This window comes from Meleagris gallopavo, chromosome 1, assembly GCF_905368555.1.
Source record: "Meleagris gallopavo chromosome 1, MGAL_WU_HG_1.1, whole genome shotgun sequence".
Lineage (NCBI taxonomy): Eukaryota > Metazoa > Chordata > Aves > Galliformes > Phasianidae > Meleagris > Meleagris gallopavo.
In genome coordinates this window covers 154,841,496-154,868,563 of record NC_139404.1, presented here as the reverse complement: position 1 = coordinate 154,868,563, position 27,068 = coordinate 154,841,496, and the positions used below count along the sequence as shown (strand labels likewise).

Here is a 27,068-nt window from a genome sequence, read left to right as displayed (position 1 = left end):
ACACAGAGTGGAAGGTGAAAGAGGCGAGTAAGGAAAACACTCTTTAATTAATGTTATTTTTGTAAGATATTTGGAATATGTATTATTGTTATTTATAAATAGCTGAAGAACACCTATTGTATGATTCAGAATAGAAATTGATTGGCATAGTTTGAGTATAGTCTAATTACTATACCCATGAGCTGACTTTGAAGAAGCTGAAAGAACGCTGACTGTATGCATGGGATGCACAGATCTTATAAGTAGTCACCTTAATGCCAAATTATGCTTAGAGATCTGTGTTTCTAAGGCTTGCTTGCTTGTATTAAGATGTATGTATTTCATGTTGTGACTGTATTTCATGGCAAATCTGTTCTGCATAATAAATGAATAGATAGCAACTCAGAGAATTCTTCTGCTTCTTGTTGGTTTAAGGCAAGGCTTGAACTCCTCGTGGCTGATTTGAAATGTTTTGAAAGGTCAGGCTTGATTTTCTGCTTGCTTTTCTGCTTGTAGTAAGATAATCTGAGAATGGAGTGAAATAGATTATATCTTTCGAAAGTCTGTTTCCAGCAGACCAATGGCTTTTTTCTGATAACATAATATATGATATACTATCTATAGTATATCTGGATAAACTATCTGGTTTACCAAGTAATTTTAAGCAGGGTAGCAATCAGAGGATGAGAGAGATGGAATGAGTATGGCAAAGATTAGAACAGGAAAACAAAAATCTAAGTTAGATTGGATGTTGCTGACTACTCACAGGAAGTGTCCTAAGCTATTTTCTGCTGAGTTCAGGCGTCTCATACAGTGAATTGGCAACACTGTATTTGAAGATACTTACTTCACATGCTTAGTAGCACTTCATGGCTGAAAAGAGATATAAATTATATGATTTTTCTATGCAAAGGCTTCTGAATCCTTGGTACACTCTAGAGAATAAAGGTATTCTTTAGGTGAATTATACTGGAAAAGCAATATAAACCTTGTGAGTTTCCTTCCTTACATCATTTCAATTTTTGCAGGAAGCACACCACAGTGTAGTTTTGCTTTCCTCTAGAACTATGTTCCTTAGGCTCTGAAAGGAAAGAGAATTTACCTCTAAGTTTACTGAATCATGATTTGGAATGGAAGCTGTGAGCATCAGCTTCAGTGTCACTCAGGGTTTAGACAGGCTCGTGAAAAAGAAAGGGAGGTGGAGGGAGATTACTCCTGGCAAGATCAATTTCACTCATTTTCACCATCAAAATGGCTTTATGCTTGGAAACTGAAGTGTGTTGTGTGTGTGTGTGTGTGTGTGTGTGTGTGTGTGAATATTACAGCAGATGGAAAAGATAGAAGTCAAAAGGTAAATCTCACTTCCTACTACACTCTTTTTTTTTTTAATCATCTGCATTCTCACAATACAATCAGCAGTATTCACACATAGCTATATTCACACACAGAAGACAGAGGTCTGGAGCCTGGAAATTAAGTCTTAAGAGATAGAGTACATCACAAATAAAGGAAGAATAAAATTCCCTTTGTTATCTGATGTTTTCTCTCTGTCAAGGAGAATGCATCAAGGATAGAAGTTACAGACAAAACTAATTGCAGAGTTCATCCTGAAAGTTCTAAATACAGTAGATTATATTTTCATATATAAATCATCAGTTATCTAATTATCTAGATATAAACAATAACAGTTATAGTGGAAACCAAAACTTTTATGATTTCTTAAATGCAAATTGATGTAGCCCACATTTCCATAGTGCTTAAGACTTTGGAACTTTGAGACTGGAGCAAAATGAATAACTGCAATTCATTGTACCGAAAAAGCAGTGAGAAGTTTGATAGGTCCAGTGTGTAAACAAAAAATATGAGAAAAAAATAAAAGTTTTGAATTTTTACCTTTTTGCTATTTACACACATTTGAAAATTATGAAATGAATGTACTAATATGTACATTCATACCGTAACATGAAGGAGGTGTTAATTCTCTGGAGAATAGAGAGGCCCCGCAGAAAGTTTCTGATAGATTAGAGGCAATCACCAACTATGTGAAATTCAACAAAAGTAAGTTCGAATGCTGCACTTGAGTTAAGGGGAAGTGTTCATACTGGGGGACAGAAAAGGATCTTGAAGTTTTAGTGCTTGCCCCATTTGGACAACACACTTAGACATACAGTTTGATTTTTTTAGGTAGTCCTTTTTGGAGCCAGGAGTTGGATTTGATGATACTTGTGGATTCCTTCTAACTCAAGATATTCTGTTTCGCTATGGTTCTATTTCTCCAGAAGGAGCTACCATTTTATGAGAAAGACAGAACTACTTCCTGTCCCAATGAACACATTCACTTTCAGATCTAAAGCACCATGCATTCAGCAAATCACGACGTTGGTCATTCCAATGAGTGAAGTTGCAACTCACCTACTCTTTGTTTTGATTTGTCTAACTGTCCACCACCTTCAGTTATTTTAACAATTGCTTGAAGTCAATCATTCATACTATGTGACATTACGCATCTCCACTACAAATTATGAGAAACATATTGCCTTCCAAAATATAGTATAATCCCATTATCTAAGAATAGAAGTGAGTACTGGCACTAGAGAGCAACTACTTACAACAGATATTTTAACATTATGGACAAAGTTTCATTTTTTATAAGGTAACTGAGAAAGATAAAATGTATCAAAAATACCTAATAAGTTTATCATTCATGTTATCTGCTCATCAGGTTTAGTCAAATAATTCATAGGCTGATTATGTGAAAAGTCAGTGAATCGTGTAACTAAATATTTTTCAGTGAATGATAGATTTAATGAATATTCTACCTGAATAGAGTCAATCTTGAAGTGCTATTGCAAATAACCAAAACCTTATAACCTTAACTTAAATAAATAGGAAGTTATAGACTCTATGATCAAGCAATTCTACATAAAAGAGTAGCTAAAAGAAAGGCTACTCATTGTTTTTGATAGAAAGCATAAATAAGATATTTCAATCGAAAAGCCGGTTTTATAGTGAATGGTACCATTTCAAGAATATTACAAGAAGGGGTGGATGTCTTGTCTCAAGAGCATCGAAAGTACAGTATTACTTTCAAGTCGAAATGTAAACTGGATAGCATTCTTAACTACAGCAAAACTGTAATAGATGTATAGAAAAATTTAGAAAAAAAACATTCAATATAAACATAATTAGAAATGTGTAGTGTATATTGGCAACAGAAAATTTTGATTATGCTACTATTACTTGTTCCTGTTGACATATATATAAATTCTTTCTACTAAAACAATCCAGTAGTCTGCCACACACTTCCAGATCATCAAATTGAAAGAATAATAAATAAATAAAAGTTCAAGAGACTTAATACCTTGGTTAGGTTCCTAAGGAAGTAGTTTTTCTGAAAGTACTTGAATAAATTAACTGTATAGCCCAAGGGAAAAAAAAACAGCCTTTGATAGTCTCAAGGAGGCCACTTATATTCACATTCTTAAGTTGAGCAAGCAAGATTTTCCTCTAAAAGTATTTCAGAAATACTTTCCCTTAACTACAGGGTACAGTGTTTTAGGAACACTAGTGGAAACTAGACTCCTATGATATCTTCATCATTTTCTCTTGCTTCTACCTTATGTTGCAAAACATTATTGTATGGAGAAAAGCCATGTCAAGAATAATGTATAATCACGGCACTGACATTTTAAAATCTAAAACATCTGACTTATAAAAAATGCAAAACAGTGAAAACTAATTTAAAATCTTGTGTACATAAATTCTTCCAATTGTACCAAAGTCCTCAAAAAAGCTTAACCGAATAATCAAGATGTGATTGAATTCTAATCCCCACTTCTGTGTCCCTCAGATTTTGCATGACAGTTAAGGAAAAAACCCACAACTCATTAATATAAGCAATATAAAGAAACTATCAGAGCATATATGGGTTAATCACTGCTTGCCACACTAGGTGTTGCACTCTGGTCAGGGCAATTCCAGACATGTAGAGACTGGGAGAAGAGCTCCTTCTGAGCATGAAAGGACTTAGCATTCCTGGTAGATAGAAAGTTTGATGTAACCAAGGAATGTGCTTTTGCAGTCCAGAAGGCCAGCTGTATCCTGGGTTGCCTTAATAAATGAGATGTGGCCAGCAGGGCAAGGGAGGTTATTGTCCCCCTCTTCTCTCTCTTCATGAGGCTCAACATGTGGTCAGGGACCCACAGCACAAGAACATGGAGCAGTTGAAATGGATCCAGTGGAGGACCTCAAAGATACTGAGAAGGCTGGATCACCTCTCCTATGGAGTAAGGCTGACAGAGATGGGCTTCTTCAGCTTGAAGAAAAGAAAGCTCTGGGGAGACCTCGTTGCAGCCTTTCAGTATTTGAAGCTTAAAAACAAGATAGAGACCAACATTTTACACAGTCTGATAGTAATAGCTTTTAAACTGAAAGAGAGGAGATTTAGTTTAGATGTTAAGAGGAAATTCTTCACTCAGAGAGAGCTGAGGCACTGGAACTGGCTGCCCAGGAAAGCTGTGAATATATCGTCCCTGGTGGTGTGCAAGGCCAGGTTAGATGGGGCTCTGGGAGGATGATCTAGTAGGTGGCAACCCTGTCTGTGGCAGGAAGATGGGAACTAGATCTTTAAGTTCCTTTCCAACCCAAAGCATGATTCTACGATTCTATATGCAGAATGGACTCAGTTTACATGTGTGCGTAGTTGCTCTAAGTGGTGTTACCAGAGGGCTAACAAAGTTGTTGTAAGGCTACAGCAACACATGCAGCTGATAGGAAATTCTAGAAGATGTTTGACTTGGTTTAGTTTGGTTTGGTTTGGTGGAACTGGCTAGAAAAATCAAAGTTCTTTGCAATACTTGTATAGTCAACATCCAGGCGAAACTATGTAATTTGCCATTGTTGTTGGCTAAAATATACCCCTTGATTGCCTAATAAAGACAAATAGGCACTTTCAGAAGTCATCTATCTAACCCTTAAATATTTAGACAAGGGTAATGATAAAGTATTTCTTCCTTTGAGGTGTGTATTTTGTCTGTTAATAGGTCCTATAAATTCGTTCAAAATATATAGCTCAAATCTAACTTTTAGCTATCCCAATTTAGGGATAATAAATTTCATAGCCTGTCTCCAGAGCTGATCCATGTAAATTTTAACAAGTTGCAATTAATTTTTAACAAATGATTATACAAACCACTGAGATTTAAATTCAAAGTATGTTGGTCTCTGTCATGGTTTGAATAGCACAAAGAAAATCTAATATCTTGCAGCCAAAAAGAAGTAAAATTCCAGGGCTTCTTTGATCCTGAATTTCAAGAAGTTTTCTTAAAACTGTAAATACTCATTATTTAGGTCAGTTTAGATGTTACTGTGACTGGTATATCAAAACTAACTCTTAATTAAATCCATAGTATGATCAATTAGAAGTAAAGAAGTAAACCAAGGAATAAGCAGAAGAATATCTGAAGATAAAATGAATATAATGGAATAGTTATTCAGAAATATTTTCTTGTCCAATTAACTGTACAAATAAAAAATAACACAGGATAGTAGAATGGAGACTTAAAAACATAAGTTGCATATCCAAAATGAATGCAAGCAAAGCTGGCATGGTTTGAAAATCTGCAAAATATTAATTATTTAATTTTGTATTCCTCTTCTATAATTAATTCACAATTAAACAAGTTGTAATTATAATTCACATACTAACAAAATAAATTCTGTGGTGTTAACCATTGATAGATTTGTAAACAAAAACAGCTGGACTGGAATTTCTTCAAGGAAATATTACATGCCAACAGTTTATCAAACTGAAAGTCTGTAGATAAATCTACTCATGGATTATGTTAATGACGATAGCAACCATGATTCATATTCTTAGTTGTAGTTGCTTGGTATTGCTACAGCTGTAAAAGAATAAAACCTGGAAGAAAAAAGGATAAGGAGGCAGGTCTAAGGTTTAACTCCCCTACCTCCCTCCAAGGTTAGAACATATGTTACATTACACCAGAAATGATGATTAACTATAGGGCCATTGTCCAAAATTTTTTCACCTCTAGAGCCCAGTGTTCTGGAGGTATGTAATTAATGTAGGATGCAACTAAGGACTTCTTAGGGTTTTACGAAAGCACAAGTACCCACTGAAATTTTAAATGGATATTTGTGCAGTTTGAAAGTCGCAGTACCTGCAAGCCATATATTTGACAGTCTAAGTGTGTATGTTTTTATTAAATGTTCTTACTGTTTCAGTACCAGGAGAATTAGCTTTAAAAAATTCTGTCTACTTGTTTTCTACTCCATGATCTCATTTTGCATGCCATTAGTCACATCTTGGAGTCACACCCTACAGAACGTATGTTCATATAAAGGACATCTTCCAATCAACAGTCATTTGACAACCTTCTGGAAGTAACTGATATATAGCTATTACTCTCACGAGAGTGTCTCAAGAGTTCAAAACAGGACTCTTATGTGCATACAAAGAAAAAATATATTAGAAAGACATGAATATTTGGAAAAAAAACCCAAATATATGAAGGCAGAAGGTTTCATGAACTTAAGTAATTGAGAGTTCTGTTTGTTTTATAGTAAAATAAAGATGTATCTCACAGAAAATTCAGCTCATCTTAACACTACATCAGTGATTCATTCTCTGATGGACTTTTTTTTTTTTTTGTCTTAACAGTAAGATAAAGTTAGAGGATTCCATTCCTTACTGAGACTGAAATATTCCTTTGCTCCCCCTGCAAGTCCTTGCAAGCAACACTGAAGCATAGTGAATTGGGAATGTTGCTCACCAACTAGAAAGAAAGATTAATTCTTGTTCTAGCCTGATTAGATAAAGCAAGTCACTGATTTCAAACACAATCAGGTTAGGGATGAATCTTTCTTCCTTTCTCTTCCAGATAAACCTTCTTCCGATGAGTAACTGAATAATGGGGTAGTTGGTGGAGGAGAGTTTGAAAATATTAGAGTAAATCACAATGGGAGTGAATAGAGGATGACTTGAGCTAAATTGGGGCAATGGAATTTGAATATGATGGGGCTAAGAGGGTTTTGGGATATTATATCATTAGTAAGTCATGTGTAGGTAGCATACTTAAATAAGATAAATACTGGTATATTAAATATGATCACTAAAGTTCAGGAGCTGTGAGTCCAAGCAGTATAAAACAATCTTTATATGTGATACTCTCACTCCTTGAAATGAAGTTGACTGTTCTCATAACTATCTTCCGGATCTGATCCATGCTGCTTACTGCACCAACCCCAGAATTGTCAGCAGCAGAGTCATTTTAACAGCACAGCAGCATGAATGATCAGCATTGCCATGACTTAGAAACTTCCAACTTTTGATTTTCTGTTAGATATAACATAAAATCCTAAAATAATCATGTTTTTGGTTTATTTTCACAATGTGGGGATTGAAGAAGGGCTATGTTGTATAGCCATGTCCTAGAATGTCCTTCTGTGTATGTTCAGGATGTTTACCTTTAGTGAGTATTAAACAATTTTAGTGTTCCAAAGAACTCCAGCTTACTGAATATTTACGGGACAGTGGTTTTGAATAAGCTCAGTTGTCAATGGTTTATGGGATAGTATGGCCTGTGTCTAGCAGGGTGGTGGGACTCACAGACCCATGCCCCAGGAAAGGGAAAAGAGGAAAAGGATAGGGAGAAGGGCCTAAAATCAAAACAGTGGCAATGATCTGAGAAGAAAAAAAATAATTTACTAAATAAGATATCGGAATGTGAGATAACAACTACACTACAATATAATACAATACAATTAGAATTGAAGCTAATTAATCAAATACTGGACCTTATTCTCACCAACAGGGATGGACTTGTTAAGGAAGTAAAGGTTGGGGGCAGTTTGGGTTGTAGTGATCATGAGATGGTGGAGTTCAAGATCCTGAGTAGAAGAAGCAAAGCAATAAATAGGATTGCTACCCTGGACTTTAGGAGAGCCAGCTTCGATCTCTTCCGGGACCTAATCGGAGCTATCCCGTGGGCTCGGGTGTTAGAAGGTAAGGGGGCCTCTGAGAGCTGGTCAGCATTTAAACAGCTCTTCTTCCAAGCTCAGGATCGGTGCGTCCCTGTGAGCAAGAAATCGGGAAAAGGTGGCAGGAGACCTTTGTGGATGAGCAAGGAGCTCATGCACAAGCTCAAAGGAAAGAAGAAGGTCCATGAAATGTGGAAAAAGGGTCTGACCACTTGGGAAGAATATAGGAATGTAGTCAGGGCCTGCAGGGATGCAACGAGGAAGGCTAAAGCCCGTCTGGAGTTGAATCTAGCTAAAGTGATAAAGGATAATAAAAAAGGCTTCTTCAAGTATGTTAATAGCAAAAGGAAAACTAGAGAGAATGTGGGCCCCTTACTAAGTGAGGGGGGGGGGTTCCGGTAACGGGGGATGCTGAGAAGGCAGAGATACTGAATGCCTTCTTTACTTCCGTCTTCAGTGAAAAGGCTCTCCCGCAGGAATCCTGGAGGTTAGTGAGAGGGTCTGGGGAATGGGAGACTTCCCTTTAGTCAGGAAAGAGGACGTGTGTGAGCGCCTAGGCAGTACTAAGGTTCACAAGTCCATGGGACCTGATGGGGTGCATCCACGTGTGCTGAGAGAGCTGGCGGAGGTCATTGCTGAACCGCTCTCCATCATTTTTGAGAGGTCTTGGACAATAGGGGAGGTCCCTGAAGACTGGAGGATAGCCAATGTCACTCCGGTCTTCAAAAAGGGCAAGAAGGAAGATCCGGGTAATTATAGGCCTGTCAGCCTCACCTCTGTCCCTGGAAAGGTGATGGAACAGCTTGTGCTGGATACCATCTCCAGACAACTGGGAGAAAAGGAGGTTATCAGGAGTAGTCAGCATGGGTTCACCAAGGGGAGGTCGTGCTCGACCAACTTGGTGGCCTTCTATGATGCTGTCACATGCTGGGTGGATGGGGGAAAAGCGGTAGATGTAATCTACCTTGATTTTAGAAAGGCATTTGATACTGTCTCCCACGACATCCTTATAACAAAGCTGAGGAAGTGTGGGATAGATGAATGGACAGTGAGGTGGGTTGAGAACTGGCTGACTGGCAGAGCGCAGAGGGTCATCGTTGGTGGTGCAGAGTCCGGCTGGAGACCTGTAACCATTGGTGTCCCCCAGGGGTCTGTGCTGGGTCTTGTTCAACATCTTCATCAATGACCTTGATGAGGGGATAGTGGCCACCCTCAGCAAGTTTGCTGATGATACGAAGTTGGGAGGATTGGCTGACACGCCTGAAGGCTGTGCTGCCATTCAGCGAGACCTGGACAGGCTGGAGAGCTGGGCAGTAAGAAACCGGATGAGGTTCAACAAAAGCAAGTGTAGGGTCTTACACCTAGGGAGGAAGAATTGCATGCACCAATACAGGCTGGGGGATGAGCTGCTGGAGAGGAGCTCTGCAGAGAGGGACCTGGGCGTCCTGGTGGACGACAGGTTGGCCATGAGCCAGCAGTGTGCCCTCGTGGCCAAAAAGGCCAATGGCATTCTGGAGTGCATTAAGAAGAGCGTGTCCAGCAGGTCGAGGGAGGTGATCCTCCGCCTCTACTCTGCCCTGGTAAGGCCTCATCTGGAGTACTGTGTCCAGTTCTGGGCTCCCCAGCACAAAAAAGACAGGGATCTCTTGGAAGGAGTCCAGCAGAGGGCCACAAAGATGGTGAAGGGACTGGAGCATCTCCCCTATGAAGAAAGACTAAGTGAACTGGGTCTGTTTAGCCTTGAGAAAAGAAGACTGAGAGGGGACCTGATCCAGGTTTATAAATATCTGAGGTGTGGCAGCCATAGTGGTGAGGCCAGTCTCTTTTCAGTGGTACGTGGAGACAGGACGAGGGGAAATGGACATAAGCTGCAGCACAGGAAGTTTCGCACGAATGTGCGTAAGAACTTCTTCACGGTGAGGGTGACGGAGCACTGGAACAGGCTGCCCAGGGAGGTTGTGGAGTCTCCTTCTCTGGAGATATTCAAGTCTCGCCTGGACGCCTACCTGTGCGACCTGGTGTAGGGAACCTGCTTTGGCAGGGGGGTTGGTCTCGATGATCTCTGGAGGTCCCTTCCAACCCCTACAATTCTGTGATTCTGTGATTCTGTGAAATAAAATGAGAGTGTCTGAAAACTGAAGACTTTAATATAGTGCTGAGGTGAAATGATCTAGTCAGGCCAAGCAGAAGAGAAAAGAGTGAGCGTCCAAATGGAGGGGAAAACCCTTTGAGTGGAAATGGTAACATAACAGCAAACAGTCCTCTGGGAGATGAAGTTCTTTGCTTCTGGGACAGGCACCCAGAACTGGAGCATTAACTCTTTAACTCTCAGTGCATTGCAAGAAGTTATGATGTGGAATACTGATAACAAAAAATCATAAAACCATGACATCAGTAAAATCAGTATCTTCTGGAAGTACAAGCAAGGTTTCTACATGTAGACTCTTCGTTTTTTTGCAGATGCTGGATTTATTGCATACACAAAGAAGAACAGCAGGGAAACTATGGGCAGCAGGTAAAGCAGTGATGCAGAGAAAGCTGAAAGATAGGATCAGCTGCAGCTGTGCTAAAACAATTCCTGCAGTCATTTCTAGTTCCTGGTTACTGCACTGCCAAAACCTAAACAAATGTGAGCAATCACATAATATTTGTGAAGTTTATTTTGTAAACTATACAGATTAAAAAAAAAAAATCAAGTTAAAAGAACAAAAAAGAGAAAAATTGTTGGAATTTGAGCACTTTTTTTTTTTTTCTGCACTCCTGTTAATCTTCATTCCTTACACATAGTGATAGAAGAAAGGAATGAAAATCAATAAACAAAGCAGCTCTCTCTACTGTTGGAAGGAAAAATATTTAAGAAAAATAAAACTATGAAAACTCTTCATAGTACACAAAGTGCAGTTTTCAAAGATTTTCCTAGGTACTGTTGTTCCTGGTTGCCGGAAGATCACTTGCCATGGCCAAATGCTTGCTCATTCAAGCACCCCACCAACAGTTCACACAATAATTTAAATTGAACTTTGCCAGCATAGATTAGAAAAGAAATTACTTAAATTGAAAAAGGAATAAACTTTGCTCACAATACAGTTTGCTCTATCGGCCCCAAATTAAATACAGAGGAAGTGGCACTCTCTTTAATGACCACCACTTAGAAGAATTTGCAGCATTTGTTGAAAGGCAGAAGTATCTTTAAACTTGAATATAATATACAACTACAGACTACTAGAAAAATGTATATTAAAACTAATCTACCTACACAAGCATAATAGAAATGTCTAGGGTCAGTAGAAGTTCTAAGGTAGGTGTCAGTTGTTCTCACAAAAAATACTGGTTGATACAGAACGAAATATAATCTTTATGCATGCTGATAGTGACTTAGTATTTTTAAAAAGAAACTAAACATTGCATATTATTATCATCATCAAATAACATCTGACAGGAAAAAATAAATTGAATTACATCCACAACATCCTTGGGCAATCTGTTCCAATGTGACACCACCCTCTGTGTGAAAAACTTCCTCCTAATATCTAATCTAAACCTCCCCTGTCTCAGTTTAAAACCACTCCCCCTTGTTCTATAACTATCCACTCTTGTAAACAGCTGCTCCCCTTCCTGTTTATACACTCCCTTCAAGTACTGGAAGGCTGCAATGAGGTCTCCCTGGAGCCTTCTCTTCTCCAAGCTAAATAAGCCCAGTTCCCTCAACCTTTCTTCATAGAAGAGGTGCTCCAGCCCTCTGGTCATCTTAGTGGCCCTCCTCTGGACCTACTCCAAGAGCTCCACATCCTTCCTGTTACAGGGACCCCAGGTCTGGATGCAGTACTCCAGATAGGGCCTCACAAGAGCTGAGTAGAGGGGGAAAATCACCTCCGTTTCCCTGCTGGCCACCCCTTTTTTAATGCAGCCCAGAACACAGTTGGCCTTCTGGGCTGCAAGCGCACACTGCTGGTTCATGTCCAGTTTCTTGTCCACCAGGGCTCGCAAGACATTCTCTGCAGGGCTGCTCTCAAGGAGATCTTTCCCCAGTCTCTATAAATACCTGAGATTGCCCTGGCCCAAGTGCAACATCTTGCACTTGGCTTTATTGAACCTCATTAGGTTTTCATGGGCCCACCTCTCCAGCTTGTCCAGGTCCCTCTGGGTGGCTTCCCTTCCCTCCAGTGTATTGACTGCACCGCTCAGCTTGGTGTCATCCGTGAACTTGCTAAGGTGCACTCGATGACATCGTCTATATCATTGATGAAGATGTTGAAGAGCACCAGACCCAAAGACGAACCCCTGAGGAACACCGTTTGTGACCAGCCTCCACCCTGACACAGAACCATTGATCACAACCCTTTGGCTGCGTCCAGCCAGCCAATTCCTCATTCATTGAACAGGCCATCCTTCAAATCCACACCTCTTCAATTTAGAGAGAAGGATGTGGTGTGGGACCATGTCAAAGGCCTTGCAGATGTCAAGGTAGATGACATCCATTGCCCTTCCCCCATCCACCAAAGGCGTCACTCCATCATAGAAGGCCACCAGATTGGTCAGGCAAGATCTGCCCTTGGTGAAGCCTTGTTGGCTGTTTTGAAGAGGTGTCTTTATCTTGTATGTGCCTTAACATAACTTCTAGGAGGATTTGCTCCATGATCTTCCCAGGCACAGGGAAGAAGCTCACCTGCCTGTAGTTCCCCAGGTCTTCTTTTTTCCCTTTCTTAAAAATGGGAGTAATGTTTCCCTTTTTCCAGTCACCGGGGAATTCAGCAGACAGCCATGATTTTTCAAATATAATGGAGAGCAGCTTGGCAACACATTAGTCATCTCTTTCAGAACCCTGGGATGGATATCACTGGGCCCCATGGACTTAAACACACTCAGTTTCATGAGGAGGATTTGGACTTGTTCCACTTTTAGTGTGACAGAAACTACTCCCCACACGCTCACCTAGAGTGTCATGGTCCTGGCAGACATGGGAAGCCTGACCACCTGTGAAGAGTGAGGCAAAGCACTTGTTGAGTACCTCAGCTTTTTCTCTGTATCTGAGGAAGCCAGCTCCCCAGCATGTAGACATGCATGCTACATTTGTAGGACTGCATGACCAGCAGTGAACTTTGTATCAGTTGCTGCTCCTAAGCTTGTACTCGTGCATGATCTTTCATATTACTAGGTTCCACCAGGAAAGAAATGTCTTCAGCAGCAAACCACAAGCACATATGCAAGTTAAATTGGTGTCACTGACACCCATAGAAATGCAGATTAAATTGCTAATATAGATACAGACCTAGTTTGAATTAGGAAAGAGGAACTATAAGATGTCATGGCTGTCCACTTCTCAAGTCAAATGCTGTTAGGTGACACTACTCTTGACACTACTCTTGAACTTTTTCATTAGCCATCATGCTCAAGTACTTCTCCACAAGGCTGCTTTCAATACAGTCACTGCCAGTTCTTGGAATTGCCACAACTCAAGTGCAGGTCCTTTGCACCTGGTCTTGTTGAACTTCATGAGGTTTATATGGCCCCACCTTTAAACATTCAGCATTCCTCTGAATCATGTCATTTCACCCCACTGAGTTGATCATACTACATAGCACGGTGCTGTATACAAACTTGCTAAGTGTGCACTCAATACCACTGTTTGTGTCACCAACAGCATTAATTAATGCCAGTCCCAATACCAACTCGTTCTGAACACCATTCATCACTAATCTTCACCTAGATGTCAAGACACTGACAGCAAATTTTAGAGTGCAACCATCCAATCAGTTCCTTATCCATTGGCTGGTCCATCATTCAAATCCATGTCTCTCCAATTTAGAGACAAGGATGTTATGTAGGACAGTGTTAAGTGCTTTGCACGAGCCCAGGTAGGTGATAACAGTTGATATTCCCTTTCCACTTACGCCATAACACTATTGTAAAAGCCACCAAATACGTCAGGCAAGATTTCTATTTAGTGAAGCTATCTTGACTGTCACCAATGTCTCTGTTTTCTGTGTGTTTAGCACAGTTTTTGGGAGGAACTTGTTCATAATCTTACAGGGCAGAGAGTTCATACTGACTGGCCTTCTCTTATCCAATTCTGCATTTTTCCTTTTTTGCAAATGATGGTTACAATTCCCTTATTCCTGTCAATGGGAACTTCATGAAACTGACATAACTTCTCAAATACGATGCACAGTGGCTTAGCAACTTTATCTGCCTTTTTTCTCATTATCTTCAGATGCATCTTTCATCAGACTCCCTGGGCTGTTGCTCATTCATGTTCCTTAGGTGATCTTGAGAAGTGGGCCCAGGTGAATGCCATGAAATTCAACAAATCCAAGTGCATGGTCTTGCAGCTGGATCACTGCAAACCTCACTATCAGTACAAGCTGGAGAATGAAAGGATAGACAAAAAAGACTTGGTGGTACTGATGGATGACAAATTGGACACGAGCCAGCAATGGGCCTTGCAGCCCTTGCAGCCCAGAAAGCCAACTGTATCCTGGGTTGCATCAAAAGAAGCATGGTCAGCAAGTTGAGGAAGATAATCCTGCCCCTCTACTCTGTGCTGGTGAGACCTCATCTGTACTGCTGCATCAAAATGCGTAGAGACATGGACCTGTTGGAGCACATCCAGAGGAGGGCCACAAAAATGATCCAAGGGATGTTCAGCCTGGAGAACCATAGAATTTCATACTTAGAAATACTGTCCATAACATCAGAGACAGCTCTGAGGTAACTTGATAATAGCCTTTCAGTATATGAACATGGGCTATAAACAGGAAGGGAACAAAATTTAGCAGGGTCTGTTGTGATAGGACAAGGGATTTCCCCTTGTTTCAAACTAAAAGAGGTGAGATTTAGATTGGATGTGAGAAAGAAGTTTTTTACAGTAAGGGTTGTGAGGCACTGGAACAAGCTGTGTAGAGATGTAGTGTATTCCTCATCCCTGGAGACATTCAAGATCAGGCTGGACGAGGCTCTGAGCAACCTGATCTATCTGTTGATGTCCCTGTTCACTTCAGGGGAGTTGGACTCAATGATTTTTAAGGGTTCCTTCCAACTCAAATAATTCTTTAAATCTACGAGTTTATCAATTTGATCTTCTCCTACAGCTGGCAAGTCTTCATTCTCTCAGTCCCTGCTTTTGCCTTCTGCAGCTTGAATGATGTAGCTAGAGAACTTGCTGGTGAAAACTGATGCAAGAAAGTTACTGAGTACCTCAGCCTCCATATCCTGGATAACCAAGTCTTCTATTTCCTTCTGGAGAGGGTCTACATTTTCTCTGCTCTCCAAGACCTACTTACAGAGGCCTTTCTCATTCCCTTGGTATCCTCTGGCCAGATTTAATTCTGTAAGGGTTTTTAATTTCCAAACATGATCTCTGGCTGTATTCCTCCCTAGCAACCTGTCATTGCTTCCACCCTATATAGGCTTTCTTTTGTTTTTGTCCAAGAGCTCCTTTTTCATCTAAGCATGGCTTCTATTGTTTTTGCGCATCTTTCTCTTTGTTAGAATGAATACTAGAATACTGTTAGAATACTGTTGCGCTTGGAGAAGGTGACTGTTGAATATTAATCAGCTTTCTTGGGTCTTTCTTCAGGACTGTATTTCGCAGCAGTCTACAAAGCAGATCCCTAAAGAAGCCAATATACGCTCTCTTTAAAATTAGGGTAATGAGAAGCTGTGCCTTCATATCACTGCCCTAATGACCTCAAACTCCACCATTTTATGGTCACCTCTCCTTATTGACTCTTCTGTATCCTGGAGAAGGAATTTATAATTGTCATAGTGGACCAGATTTCTCAATATGTGTCCCATATCAAATCCTTATCTGTAATACCAGCACTGTAACTATTTGTTGACTGACAGATTTGACTGGCCGTTTCAAATCCCTTTCCTTTGTCTGGGAGGATTGATGAAGCTTCACAGTCCCTTACCACCACTCCACTCCCAGGGCTCTGTAGTACTTCTTCATACACCTTTATCTGCTTATTATAATTTTGAATTAGGCACATGGAAGCCATTGGAATTCCTTTTTAGGCTTTTTGAATTCTGAAATCTTTGGACTAATTTTGTATTAAAATCAGTTCCATTTAACTTTTCTTATATCATTTTTCTATATCATACTTCTACTTTTCACAGGGATTTTATTTTCAACCCTTACTTTTCCACTAGTCCTGTCTTCTTACTGGATACCATACATACACTTACAGTGTTGTAGAGGTATAAGTCTAAGGTAGGTAGGACAATATCTCACCTGAAAGAAACCAAGAATTAGAGTTTTATTATTATTTACAATATTTGTAAGTTCTCTGTACGATGGCATCTGTGAACTTGTTCAGCTTCCACCACTGAAATAGCTTCAAAGGGTAATACTAGCATCTGTTTCCCAGAGGTGTTCTTGTTATTGATTAGCTCACAAAGAAGGTAATACTTTATCTCTGTCCTCTTCAATTGTTAAATTGAGTTCAGATTGTTCAAGAGATCCATGTGGAAACTTATTTCTGGCTTCCAATATATCATCTCATCACTGAAAGCCAGATTCTGCAACATCAGTTTGGTAACAGTGAAAGGAAGCCAAGTGGTTATTAGCTGCTTCTGAATGGAACAGAAAACAATGTCTGCTTTCCCAGGAGGTTACCAAAGTTGTTTGCTGCACCAGTATCTTACCAGATCTTTCTAAAAAATATAATTAGAGCCCACTTTCCTCTTACTGCATCACTGTTTAGCTCCATTTTGAAAGCTGAAATACATTCTTTTCCACCATTCTTAACTCCTGTGTAAAAATCTGTTGCGGTCTTGAACTGATAGTACACTTTTCTAATCACAACTTTACTTTAATCTCTTGATATTTAATCTCTACTTTGTGATTCACTCAGTATTCAGCACTGCCAAAACAAAAACACTTATTTACCTATAAAATTCTTCAATACCAAGCCCGAGCTAAACACACGTGTACTACATTTGCTGCACAAATACAGACATTCTGAAGCCCAGTGACATTCTATTTGTGTCTCAAGTTCTAAGATGTCAAGTTTACCCTTCCTATACTTCAGCTCCCTAGTTGCCTGGTAGCATCTACTTGACAGAGAAACCAACAAACCGAGTTCACTGTTTCAAAGTCGTCTGTATTTTGGAGATAAACAATCCATAGAATTACAAAATAGCCTTGCAGTACAAACCAGTTTCAAGGAAGCAATTTGAAAAAAAAGTAAAGGAAGCATACTTTAAAAAGAAGGATCTGTTCCAATTAAAAAATTCTGTTTTTCCATAAGACTATCTCGTCAATGCATTCCATAAAAAATGAATATGAAAAAAACACATTATATCCAGTTACTTTCTTTATTCCACACACCTGTTATTTTTGTTACTAGACATATTATTAGTCCACTTGCCTTTTAGATTTTTATTGCTAGAAAATCAGTCTGAGAGCCAATTGACTTCCACTCTTATTATTTAAATATATCTGCACTAGAAAAAGTTCTTTTTATATCTTTCTATATCTTCTCTTTATTCACTTTGCGTATCTACTTTCACATCTTGTTGATAGCGCAGCTCATTCTGGTATAGACAATCAAAAAACTGTGGATCCTTAAGCATATCAGAACAATTGATATTCTAGAGCTGATAACTGCTATTTATAGGAGAAAATTTTGCTTCTTGTTGAACTGCGTATAAAATGTTATGCCTACAAGGGTATAACTTATGTAAGTTTTGTATCTCCAGAACAATAAAAACTGTGGTTGAAAGGGACCTTATAAAGTCATTTATACTAACCTGCATTAGACTGGGAAAAGATGGGTTTCTTGGGGACTTGCACACCTCAGTTTTGAAAATTTCCAAAGACAGGGATCCCAGAACTTCTCTGGGAAAACTGTTTCAGTGCTTCTCTCTCATTTTGATTTCCATTCCCCATCTCTGTAGTCAGTTTCCTTTGTTGTGACTTTTATTCTATGATCTCTTTCCTCCTTTTCTTTTTCTGTGCACAGTAACTTAAGTCAGGCTCTACCTTTATGATCCAAATTTAGGGGATCAGTTAACCAGTTCACTGGACTATGGCAAGCACTGTTACAATACTTTGAATAAAGAAATCATGTTTATCCACATACTATGTGCAAATTCTTCTGAAGTGATTTGGTATTTGAATGAACATTTGCAGAGGTTCCAAGTACTCTGGATAACTTTTTTTATTATTATTATTTCTAACTGAATTCATTTTTAAGAGTGTGAATTTCAGCAAGTCGTTGAGGCTTCTGCTTTAGAAGAGGTGATAGACACTGGAGGGTGACATTGACCATGGTGACTAGGCTTATTGAAGGCACACTAGTAAATACCCTGTTATCTTTTGGATGAGTTAGATGGTAGCTGCTGAAGAAATAAGTTTCACAGAAACTTTGAGCTAGAGTATTTTATTTTACAAATAGTATTGAAATTAGAAATTTGGCTGACAAAACTTGGAGTGTCTCACTTGGGTTTTGCTTATTGAACAATCTTGTGTCAAATACTATGTAAACAAATAACATATAAGCAATTTTCAAGAACATGTAGCACCTTTAACAATTGAAGGGCAAAAAAAAAAAAAAAACAGGTAAAAAACAGGTTAAAAAAAAAAACTTTAAATCTCTTTCCGTAATTTAAAAATATTGTATATTTATTATTCAAATCTGACAAATCTTTGAACATATAAATTCTAACTTCACTTTTCTTCAGAATATGACCGTAATCCACTATTAATTTATAAGCAAGATAGGACTAGGATGACATCTTCTTAATATTGACCTGAACTTTGGCAGAGCTTAGTTTCATTGCAACAAGGAATATCAACACGTGATTGGCTATTGGCCCATCCAACCTCAGCCCTGTTAAATCCCAGCTTGAGTTCAACTAATAGAACAATGATCTATCAGTGGAGCTATGGTGGAACCTACAGAAAAGCAGGAAAGGGCTAAGAAAATTGCTAATTTGTTATAGTAGAGATTATTCTGTTCTGGGAGCTGGATGGATAGAGTGATGTGTTTATCCTTCATCTACTCTGACTGTGCCAAAGCTAATAGTGGAGGAGCTGGCTATGGCATAGCTAGGATACTTACTAATGTATATGTGTAGATGTGTGGGACATTTTAATGTGGACAAAGGTGAAGAGCAGGAACAAAGAGCAGGAACGAAGAGCAGGACAAAATCTTAATCAACTCGTCAGCAACAAGAATCTGCTGGAATCCAAGAAGACTGTCGGCCTCACATGTGCAATCCCCAACCTATCTATGGAGTAAGAAATGGGTTGACCCAGTAGAGCTGACCTATTTGTTTCCCAAAGACTGCTTCCTAAGGAAAGCAGAAGCATTCATGTAGATATGGTTCAGAAGAGAAGATGAGAAGGAAAAGGAAGGAAAAGGAAAAGGGAATAGAAGGCAAGGCAAGACATACAGATAATGATCAGAGGGCTGGAGCATCTCTCCTATGAAGAAAGGTTGAGGGAACTGGGCTTGCTTAGCTTGGAGAAGAGAAGGCTCTGGGGAGACCACATTGCAGCCTTCCATTGCTTGAAGGGAGCATATAAACAGGAGGGGGAATGGCTGTTTAGGAGGGTGGGTAGTGATAGGACAAGGAGGAATGATTTTAAACTGAGACAGGGGAGGTTTAGGTTAGATATTAGGAAGGAGTTTCTCACTCAAAGAGTGGTGACACACTGGAACAGGTTGCCCAAGGAGGTTGTGGATGCCCCATCCCAGGAGGCATTCAAGGCCAGGCTGGATGTGGCTCTGGGCAGCCTGGTCTAGTGGTTGGCGACCCTGCATATAGCAGGGGGGTTGAAACTAGATGATCACTGTGGTCCTTTTTCAACCGAGGCCATTCCACGATTCTACGATTCTATGATTCTATAATACTTAAAATCAATCATACATCTCTGACTTTTGAATTTTCTGTCAAAAAATTATCTTGCTTCTAGATTTGTTTTTAAATAACTATCTTTATCATTAAAAAAATACAAAAAAAAAAACAAAAAACAAAAAACAAAAAACAAACCAACACTCTTAAAATAGCATTTAAAGATATGCTAACGCAGAAATATTTCCTTCCAAATGCCTATTTAAATGTTTGAATTCTTGCTGATTATTAAAAAAAATGTGTTAGGATATCAAAGTTTCTAAATACATTTTATCAGATGAATGAAACTTGAGAGAAAAACAACTGGATTACCTTTTTTGTAGCTAGGGGAATTATATGTTTTGTTCCATCGATGTGTCCACTTTACATTATTCAGCACAAAGCTTTCTGAAATAAGAATCATGGGAATATCACAATATAAAAGAAAAAGGTACAAATAACAGCTTCATAAACTGAGAAATGTACATAAATAAATCATGTAGATCTGGGCAGTTTGCTTAGCTGGCACGAAAAAAATATGGAAAATCTGCTTGTTAAACAATAACCACGAAGTGTGCTTTTATGATGTTTTTCACCACAGTAATTCTTATTAGAGATAGAAGCAGTTGCATGTTAAATAAAATCGTTCAGCATTGTTCTCCTCACATTACAAAGAGCTGACTTGTGTTGTTTTTAGATGCTTCCCATTAGAAAGTAAATATTCCTCTGATGTTACGCATTTCAGAAAATTTAATAAAGATGAACTGTAAATGAAGTCATAGGGAGATTTCAGACAGTTTTATTAGCAGATTGTTGAAAAGAAAAGAAAATTAAATACAATAACAGTAAACGTGGTTCTCACATTGAAACCAGGCTCAAATAACTAGGCTACCATAGAAAAATTTCCAATTCTTGCATTATGATGTAAAAACAGATTTTTGTACAGATTTTGTACAACAAAATTCGTAATAACCTTTTTTTCATTTTTAGAAAACTTTAAATATATAGATAAAAATAGACAATTTTCATAGGTCCTACATGAAGATGAGTATGTTCTGTTCCAAGGGCTTGCATAGAGCGCAAATATGGTTATAATATAGAACAACTAGACATTAATATCTTTGATTACAAAAGCATATAAACAATAACATGAGCACAACTTTTCTTCATCATCTATGAAAACAACAAAACAAAACAAAATTTGAAATCAAAAACAAAATACCAACCCAAAACCTGTATAACTAAAGAGGGGCAAAAAATTCAACTTACGTTAACATCTCATGGTCTGTAATATTTACACTGTTTTCAGCAAGATTCTTTCTAAACATCCAGCTTATAAATTGTTTCCCTCTTAAACCTTAACATTTTCATTTATGTACCAAGCCAAACAATGAGGCATTCCCAAAGGTCTTGAAAGTATATACTGTAAAACTACTAAAACCTACTTACAGCTGACTCTATGCAAGGAGCAGAGCAATGGTAGATGCTACTACATATTTCAGTTGTAGGCTTTTAATTCTCTTTCAGATATGAATGATTAAAAAGCTTGACACAAATCCACCTAACTTTACAGCTGTTAACCCTTTAAAGACTGCATATGAAAAAACTGGAGTGTATAATCTCATAAGTGTTCAAGCAACTATGAAAATTACGAAAAAAATCATGGTTAGAAAATAATGTCACTATAAAGTATTAGATAACAATATTTAATGAAAAATATTGCTCGGTATTTCTTTAAAAAAAATTACCATGATGTGAACTTTTATATACATATTTTCTGTTGTTAAAAAAGGATTGTGATGGAGTAAATATGAACTGCACAAAATAAATGTGTACCAGTATTGCAAGGAAGACCTACTAACTATAGAAGCTCAGTGCTAGAGTTTACAAAACATTAGATTTTTTTTTTTTTTGACAAAATAATATTAATATCCAATCAGAACTATTTTTAAAGAAACATTTGTTTTAAGTTAGGCATCTTAGACATTTATGATTTTGATACGTTTCCATGTAATAAATAATATTTTACATGCATAAAACATGAAAGATGAAGAAAGTAAAATTGCAAAACTTACAATAATAGCACTGATTCACAAAATCAGTCTTTAAAGGGGTAACCCAAAAGTATGCAAAGCAAAGAAGATAATTGCTAGTTATGTAATAAGCACTGTGTTGCAGCTTACTTCCAGTTATCAGCACAAAGGTGAAAACACATATTGTAGCTTTTATAAAGACAGTGAAAGTAACACATAACCACCAGTCCCTATGACAAGGTGGGAGGGACAACAGACTTCAACTGTATCACTCAGTTCTACGTGGAATTGGACTGATACATCAAGTGTTTGTTAGGTTTTCTTTTTTTAGCAACATTGACGTAATATGACATTAACATATAAAAATATTTCTGGCATTTTGACTTGCTGCTCAGCCACAGTCCATTCTTAAAAGTGCACTAATCAGGGCACTAACCAGGGCTCAATATACAAATAAAAGTGGCTGATACACAATTCTGACTTGTTACCAGATGCTTAAGATCTCATTCAGTAATACTGTGACTCCAGGACAAATATTTACATGCCTGCATGCGTTAAAACTAGAAAGGTGTATTTCTGACCAACAGGGTGACAAAACAATATTATCTAAAATTTTTCATTTCCTAAACGCTAGATTTCTACTGCATACATAATACCTTCCTTGTGTGATTTGTGTTATATACTGTACATGTGACCAACAGTTTGATAAGAAGCAAAGTCATTTATTTCACAAACCCCTGCCAGTTTACAATTAGAAATTATTACTCTTTTAATTATTTTTGTTTTTTGTTGTTTTTTTATTATTTATTTATTTTAGGAAAAGAGACTTTGTGAATAGTAAAACAGTTTGTTTACATTCAGCATTTCTTTTCACTTACACAAAATTCCATTTTACTTAATGTAGATTTACATACATGTGTTGGTCTCTCAGAAAGCATGTGGAAAAATGTCTTTAGAAGAAAACCCACGATCATAGTCTGAAAACTGAATGTATCACTTTTTTATTTTTTTATTTTTACTGTTTTCTTTTTTCTTTTTTTTTTTTTTCTTTTTTTTTTTTTTTTTTTTTTTTTTTTTTTTTTTTTTAATAAGAGTCCTCTTATGCCCTCTACAAGTTCAAGTTCATTTCTGAGCTGTCTTGCTGGTTTCGGTATGATATAACAGTCTGTAAGTGTACTTTGACACCGCTGGAAGGATCATTTGATGTGCTCAAATATAGAATCATCAGAGGAGGACAGAGTCTGCATTCCTTGAAAAAGGGAATACTCAACCTTGTTCTGACCTGCCTGTAGTTTTGGTACAATAGTCCGGTGCACAGATGAAGATTTTCACTGTAAGAAGATTGCTACTGTACATTTACAAACATTCTCTAGACCTCTGGCTTGAGCCACAGGAGATAACCAAAAGAGGACACTCTTGCAGAATTCCTTACACTTTTGAAGAACATTGGTAAATGAAGTTGAAAACATTTTGTTCCCACAGAACTCCATTCAGGTGAATGTCTTACTGCAAAGTTCTTTACTGTAGCACAGGTATCTTCAGCAGGAAAAATTCAATACATGACAGTAGTTTTCAAATAAAGTCTTCCATCTACAATATTAAAAACAAACATTTGTTTTAAAAATTTGTATCTGCAATGAATCAAAAAGAGAGGAAAAAGCTCAAGATTAAAAAGCCATATAATTCTGTGAACTGCCACCTATGGTACTTAATGCCTTAAATATTTAAAAAAAAAATCAAAAAGTCCAAACATCACCATTGTGATTTCATCTGAAAGCGGTCAAATTAACTCCATTAAAAATTATACATACTTTTCAAGTTGTGAATACTGTACTACCTCCTAAAGCTTTAATATATGCTGCACTCATATCAGTGCTAGAGCACCAGGAATGCAGGTGGAGCCTCTGTGCATGTGCTTTTACTGATATGCAAACTTAACCGAATAATACTGGACAGCAATTATTCCCTTCATGGTTGCAGAGCAAAAATCTTCTTGCATGCAGTCGTTAGTACTCCCACCACTAAAGGCATAGCTCATACTTTTTGATTTAGCTGTGTTGTTAAATATACCATGTAATGTAACCATTGTGCACATTTGTAGCTATTTATATAGAACCCGGTATAGGATATTTAATCAGTATCAGTGAAGTATAGCCTCCTTCCCCCATAAATGAGATTAACTGAACAATTACTATGTTAAAGACATGAGCATGTCTCTCTCCTCAGTGTTTTTTCCAACCGAGAAGCATATATTTAAGTAAGAAGTGTATAATGGAGAGAGAACATAAGAAACAGCAGCTCACCCATCTAGTAACTGCTGATCTATAAAAACTTGAAGAGAACTTTCTGCTATAACATATTTTCACCTAATTTACAAATATAAAGCAAACCATTCTTCACTGGGAACATGAACATCTTCTGCTTACAGCAATACAAAGAGATATTTTCAAACAGTAAACAGACAGAAAAAAATGACACATGCTTATTTTGCTGACCTGTAAGATAGAAAGTGTTTCTTCCTTGTGGGTAAGGCACATTGTGAAGCATATTAATCCTTCACAATGCACAACTATGAAATGCTACTTATATTATAAACTATAATCCATCTGGAAATATAAGCAGTAACTCCTGACATCTGCATGAACCACTTCTGGACCAAGTAATTTGCATCAGCATATGTTCATAAGATATCAAGAGATTCTTGTTTCTGTTTTGGTTTTCTTAGTTTAATTGCTTACTCCCAATTGTTTTTTTATTTAATTTATAATAAGTACACAGATAGCAATGGATTGTGATGAACCTATATACACGATTGCCGTAATTTTTCAAATGGTGGATTTTGATTAAAACATGGCTTCATTTCCATGAGTTTTCTTTGAAGGAAAGAAAAGTTTAACTAGAAAGTACAAGTTGGGAAAATACACCTCCTCTGCATATCACTTTCCAATTTTTATTATTTAATTTCTACTGTAACTGCACAAGAGAAAGAGGAAATAGTAGAATCTCTTCCTATGTTACAGTGATTCTTATCCAGTATACCTCTGGTTTTCCTTTTCTACCTCTTGTTTTCTATTCCAAGCTTCTGGGGTATATCCTCTTTCGCTATTTTTCCCTGTATCTTTACATTCTCGTCTTCCCCTTTCCCCTCCTTTTTCAATCCAAGATCTTTTTTTTTTTTTTTCTTTTTTTCCCCTGAGTGGATGATAACTTTCCCACCACTTGGAGTGCTTCCACTCAGAATCATTTCCACATTCTCTACACTTGTTATGATCTTTGTGTACTGAAGAGAGACAAAAAGAAATTGAGTAAGGCCTTAAAGAATTCTTTATTCTTCTGAAATACAGGTAAATTGCTTACAGGAATTCATGAGAGCAAGAATGAACCTTTGAAAGTGAGTTTGGTAAAACTGAAGGCCTAGTAAACCGTATTACAAAACACATCTCTGCAGCAAGTGCAGAACAGTAACTAAGGCTACTAATAGCTGTAGTCACACATAATTCTCCTACACGTTTTGAATAAACACAGTAGACATTTAGAGTACTAAATCTGTCTTGATACCTCTGTAGGAGAATTACTCTGTATATATACCAACACTTCGGCAATCTTGAATGCATATTTGCTAATGACTCCTATGCATAATTCCCACACCTAAACATTAAGATAACCTACAGTTAGTAACATGTATTATATTTTACTGTATTAAGTCTCCACATGCCTTTTAAATGAAACACTTATTAAAACATATTCTCAATTAAAATTAGGATTAGATGAAGCTAAACCCTTGTAACAGCCAACAAAAAGTCAACAAGTTGTAGAGAACACTAATACATTTTAAGATTCAGATGTGTTTTGCACTGCTTATGGACTTGATCTGGCAGTGACAGAAGATAGGCAGTAGATAGATTATGATGTAGATATAGTACTTTGCTGACTAAGTCAGTAAGAATTGCAAATTTTTTAAGAACTGTAATTTTTTTTTTTTTTTGCAAGATTATGAAAAATTAGGTGCTTCTTTGTAGAAGGTGACACTTTTAGTGTCACAATATCTGTAGAACTGCTTACAACACTTTCATAATAACCATGAGTTTGGGAGAAGAAGAAAGATAAGTCATTTCTTCAGGTTTTTTACTAGCATGCTCTAGCATGTGTAGCCACTCATGAAGAATGTACGCCAGGTAAATAGTACTGCACATCAGAAGCAAGACTTCAAGCTACAGAACGAAAAATAGGTAGCTCGCAGCTCCGAAGAGGAATGATTATCTCACACTGTTATGGGGGGATCAAACACAGTGCTTCTATCCAATTGTTGTCCTTTTTCTTTTAATAGACTGCTGTTCCCTTCTTCCAAACCATTTCCATCTCAATTCTCTCTCATTGTTCAAAGGTTCTTCTGAAATTACTGGAACCTCTCAATGCTGTTGTCAAAGCCACCTCAAACATTTTGCCTCTAGGTGTAGCCAGTGTTCTTATCTGAATGCCAGTGGAATATTACTGATAGCCCTTCTTGATTTCAGGGCTAAAATCACAAGCAAAATCTGTAAGTCCCGATAGTACTAAGTTAACAGTAAATCATGCAAGCTCATGCTAAGTAACTGTGAAAATGCCACTACTTTTACTCCTAAAACCTGCTTCATTAGCATGGCTCTTCTTCCTGCCTCCAGATCAGCTTTTGTTATAAACATACTTCACATTATTTTCTATCATTAGTAAATGCACAATTTATCTATTTATATATATACCATTTAATGTAAAAAAAATGCATTATTCACACAAACATAGACGTTTGCACACAAGCATACACTACACATACACATGCTATTCTCTAAAATTCTTTAAAATTCTGGGGTATCTTTTTAGCCTACTGAAAATTGTTGATCTGTGGTAAAGTATCTCAAATTTAGTAACTTCTACATAAAATATAAATCTCTTAGGAATTAAGCAAAAACATGAACTGGGAAAATATTGCTACATTTCTAAATAGAACTGTGCATGATTAGCAGATTGTCATGTTTTAATTGCTCTTTTGCAAACAGTAGTGTTCAGCAACATCACACAAGCTCATGCTAGTAACTGAAACTGAAAATGCCACTACTCCTAAATCTAATTTCTTTCTCTCTGTGGACTGATGTGACAGAAATTCTAGCCGGGGTGAGGGAGTATTTTTTTAGATTAACTCTTTTTAATTAAAACTCACTTACAGGCTTTTGAATGAAC

General features: G+C 37.6%; 1 protein-coding gene and 1 long non-coding RNA gene across 8 annotated transcripts in view; one reads left to right on the top strand and one right to left on the bottom strand.

The window, feature by feature from the left end:
• LOC146545724 (uncharacterized) overlaps positions 1–27,068 on the top strand; it is a 112,841-nt gene that overhangs the window by 67,849 nt on the left and 17,924 nt on the right. Inside the window, exon 3 of one of the 2 annotated variants that reach the window (XR_014880950.1) lies at positions 10,441–10,495. The exons of the other annotated variant lie outside the window; for it this stretch is intronic. This is a non-coding gene — a long non-coding RNA (uncharacterized LOC146545724). The remainder of the gene's footprint in view (positions 1–10,440; positions 10,496–27,068) is intronic. 2 annotated transcript variants of the gene reach the window in all.
• Positions 20,605–27,068, bottom strand: part of DACH1 (dachshund family transcription factor 1) — a 361,366-nt gene continuing 354,902 nt past the window's right edge. For all 6 annotated transcript variants that reach the window (XM_085215752.1, XM_085215750.1, XM_085215751.1 and 3 more), the window contains one exon: positions 20,605–23,444. Coding sequence is in view for 4 of the 6 variants with exons in the window: in XM_085215750.1 (XP_085071876.1) it covers positions 23,407–23,444 (38 nt within the window). In the remaining 2 variants the exon portion in view is untranslated. The remainder of the gene's footprint in view (positions 23,445–27,068) is intronic.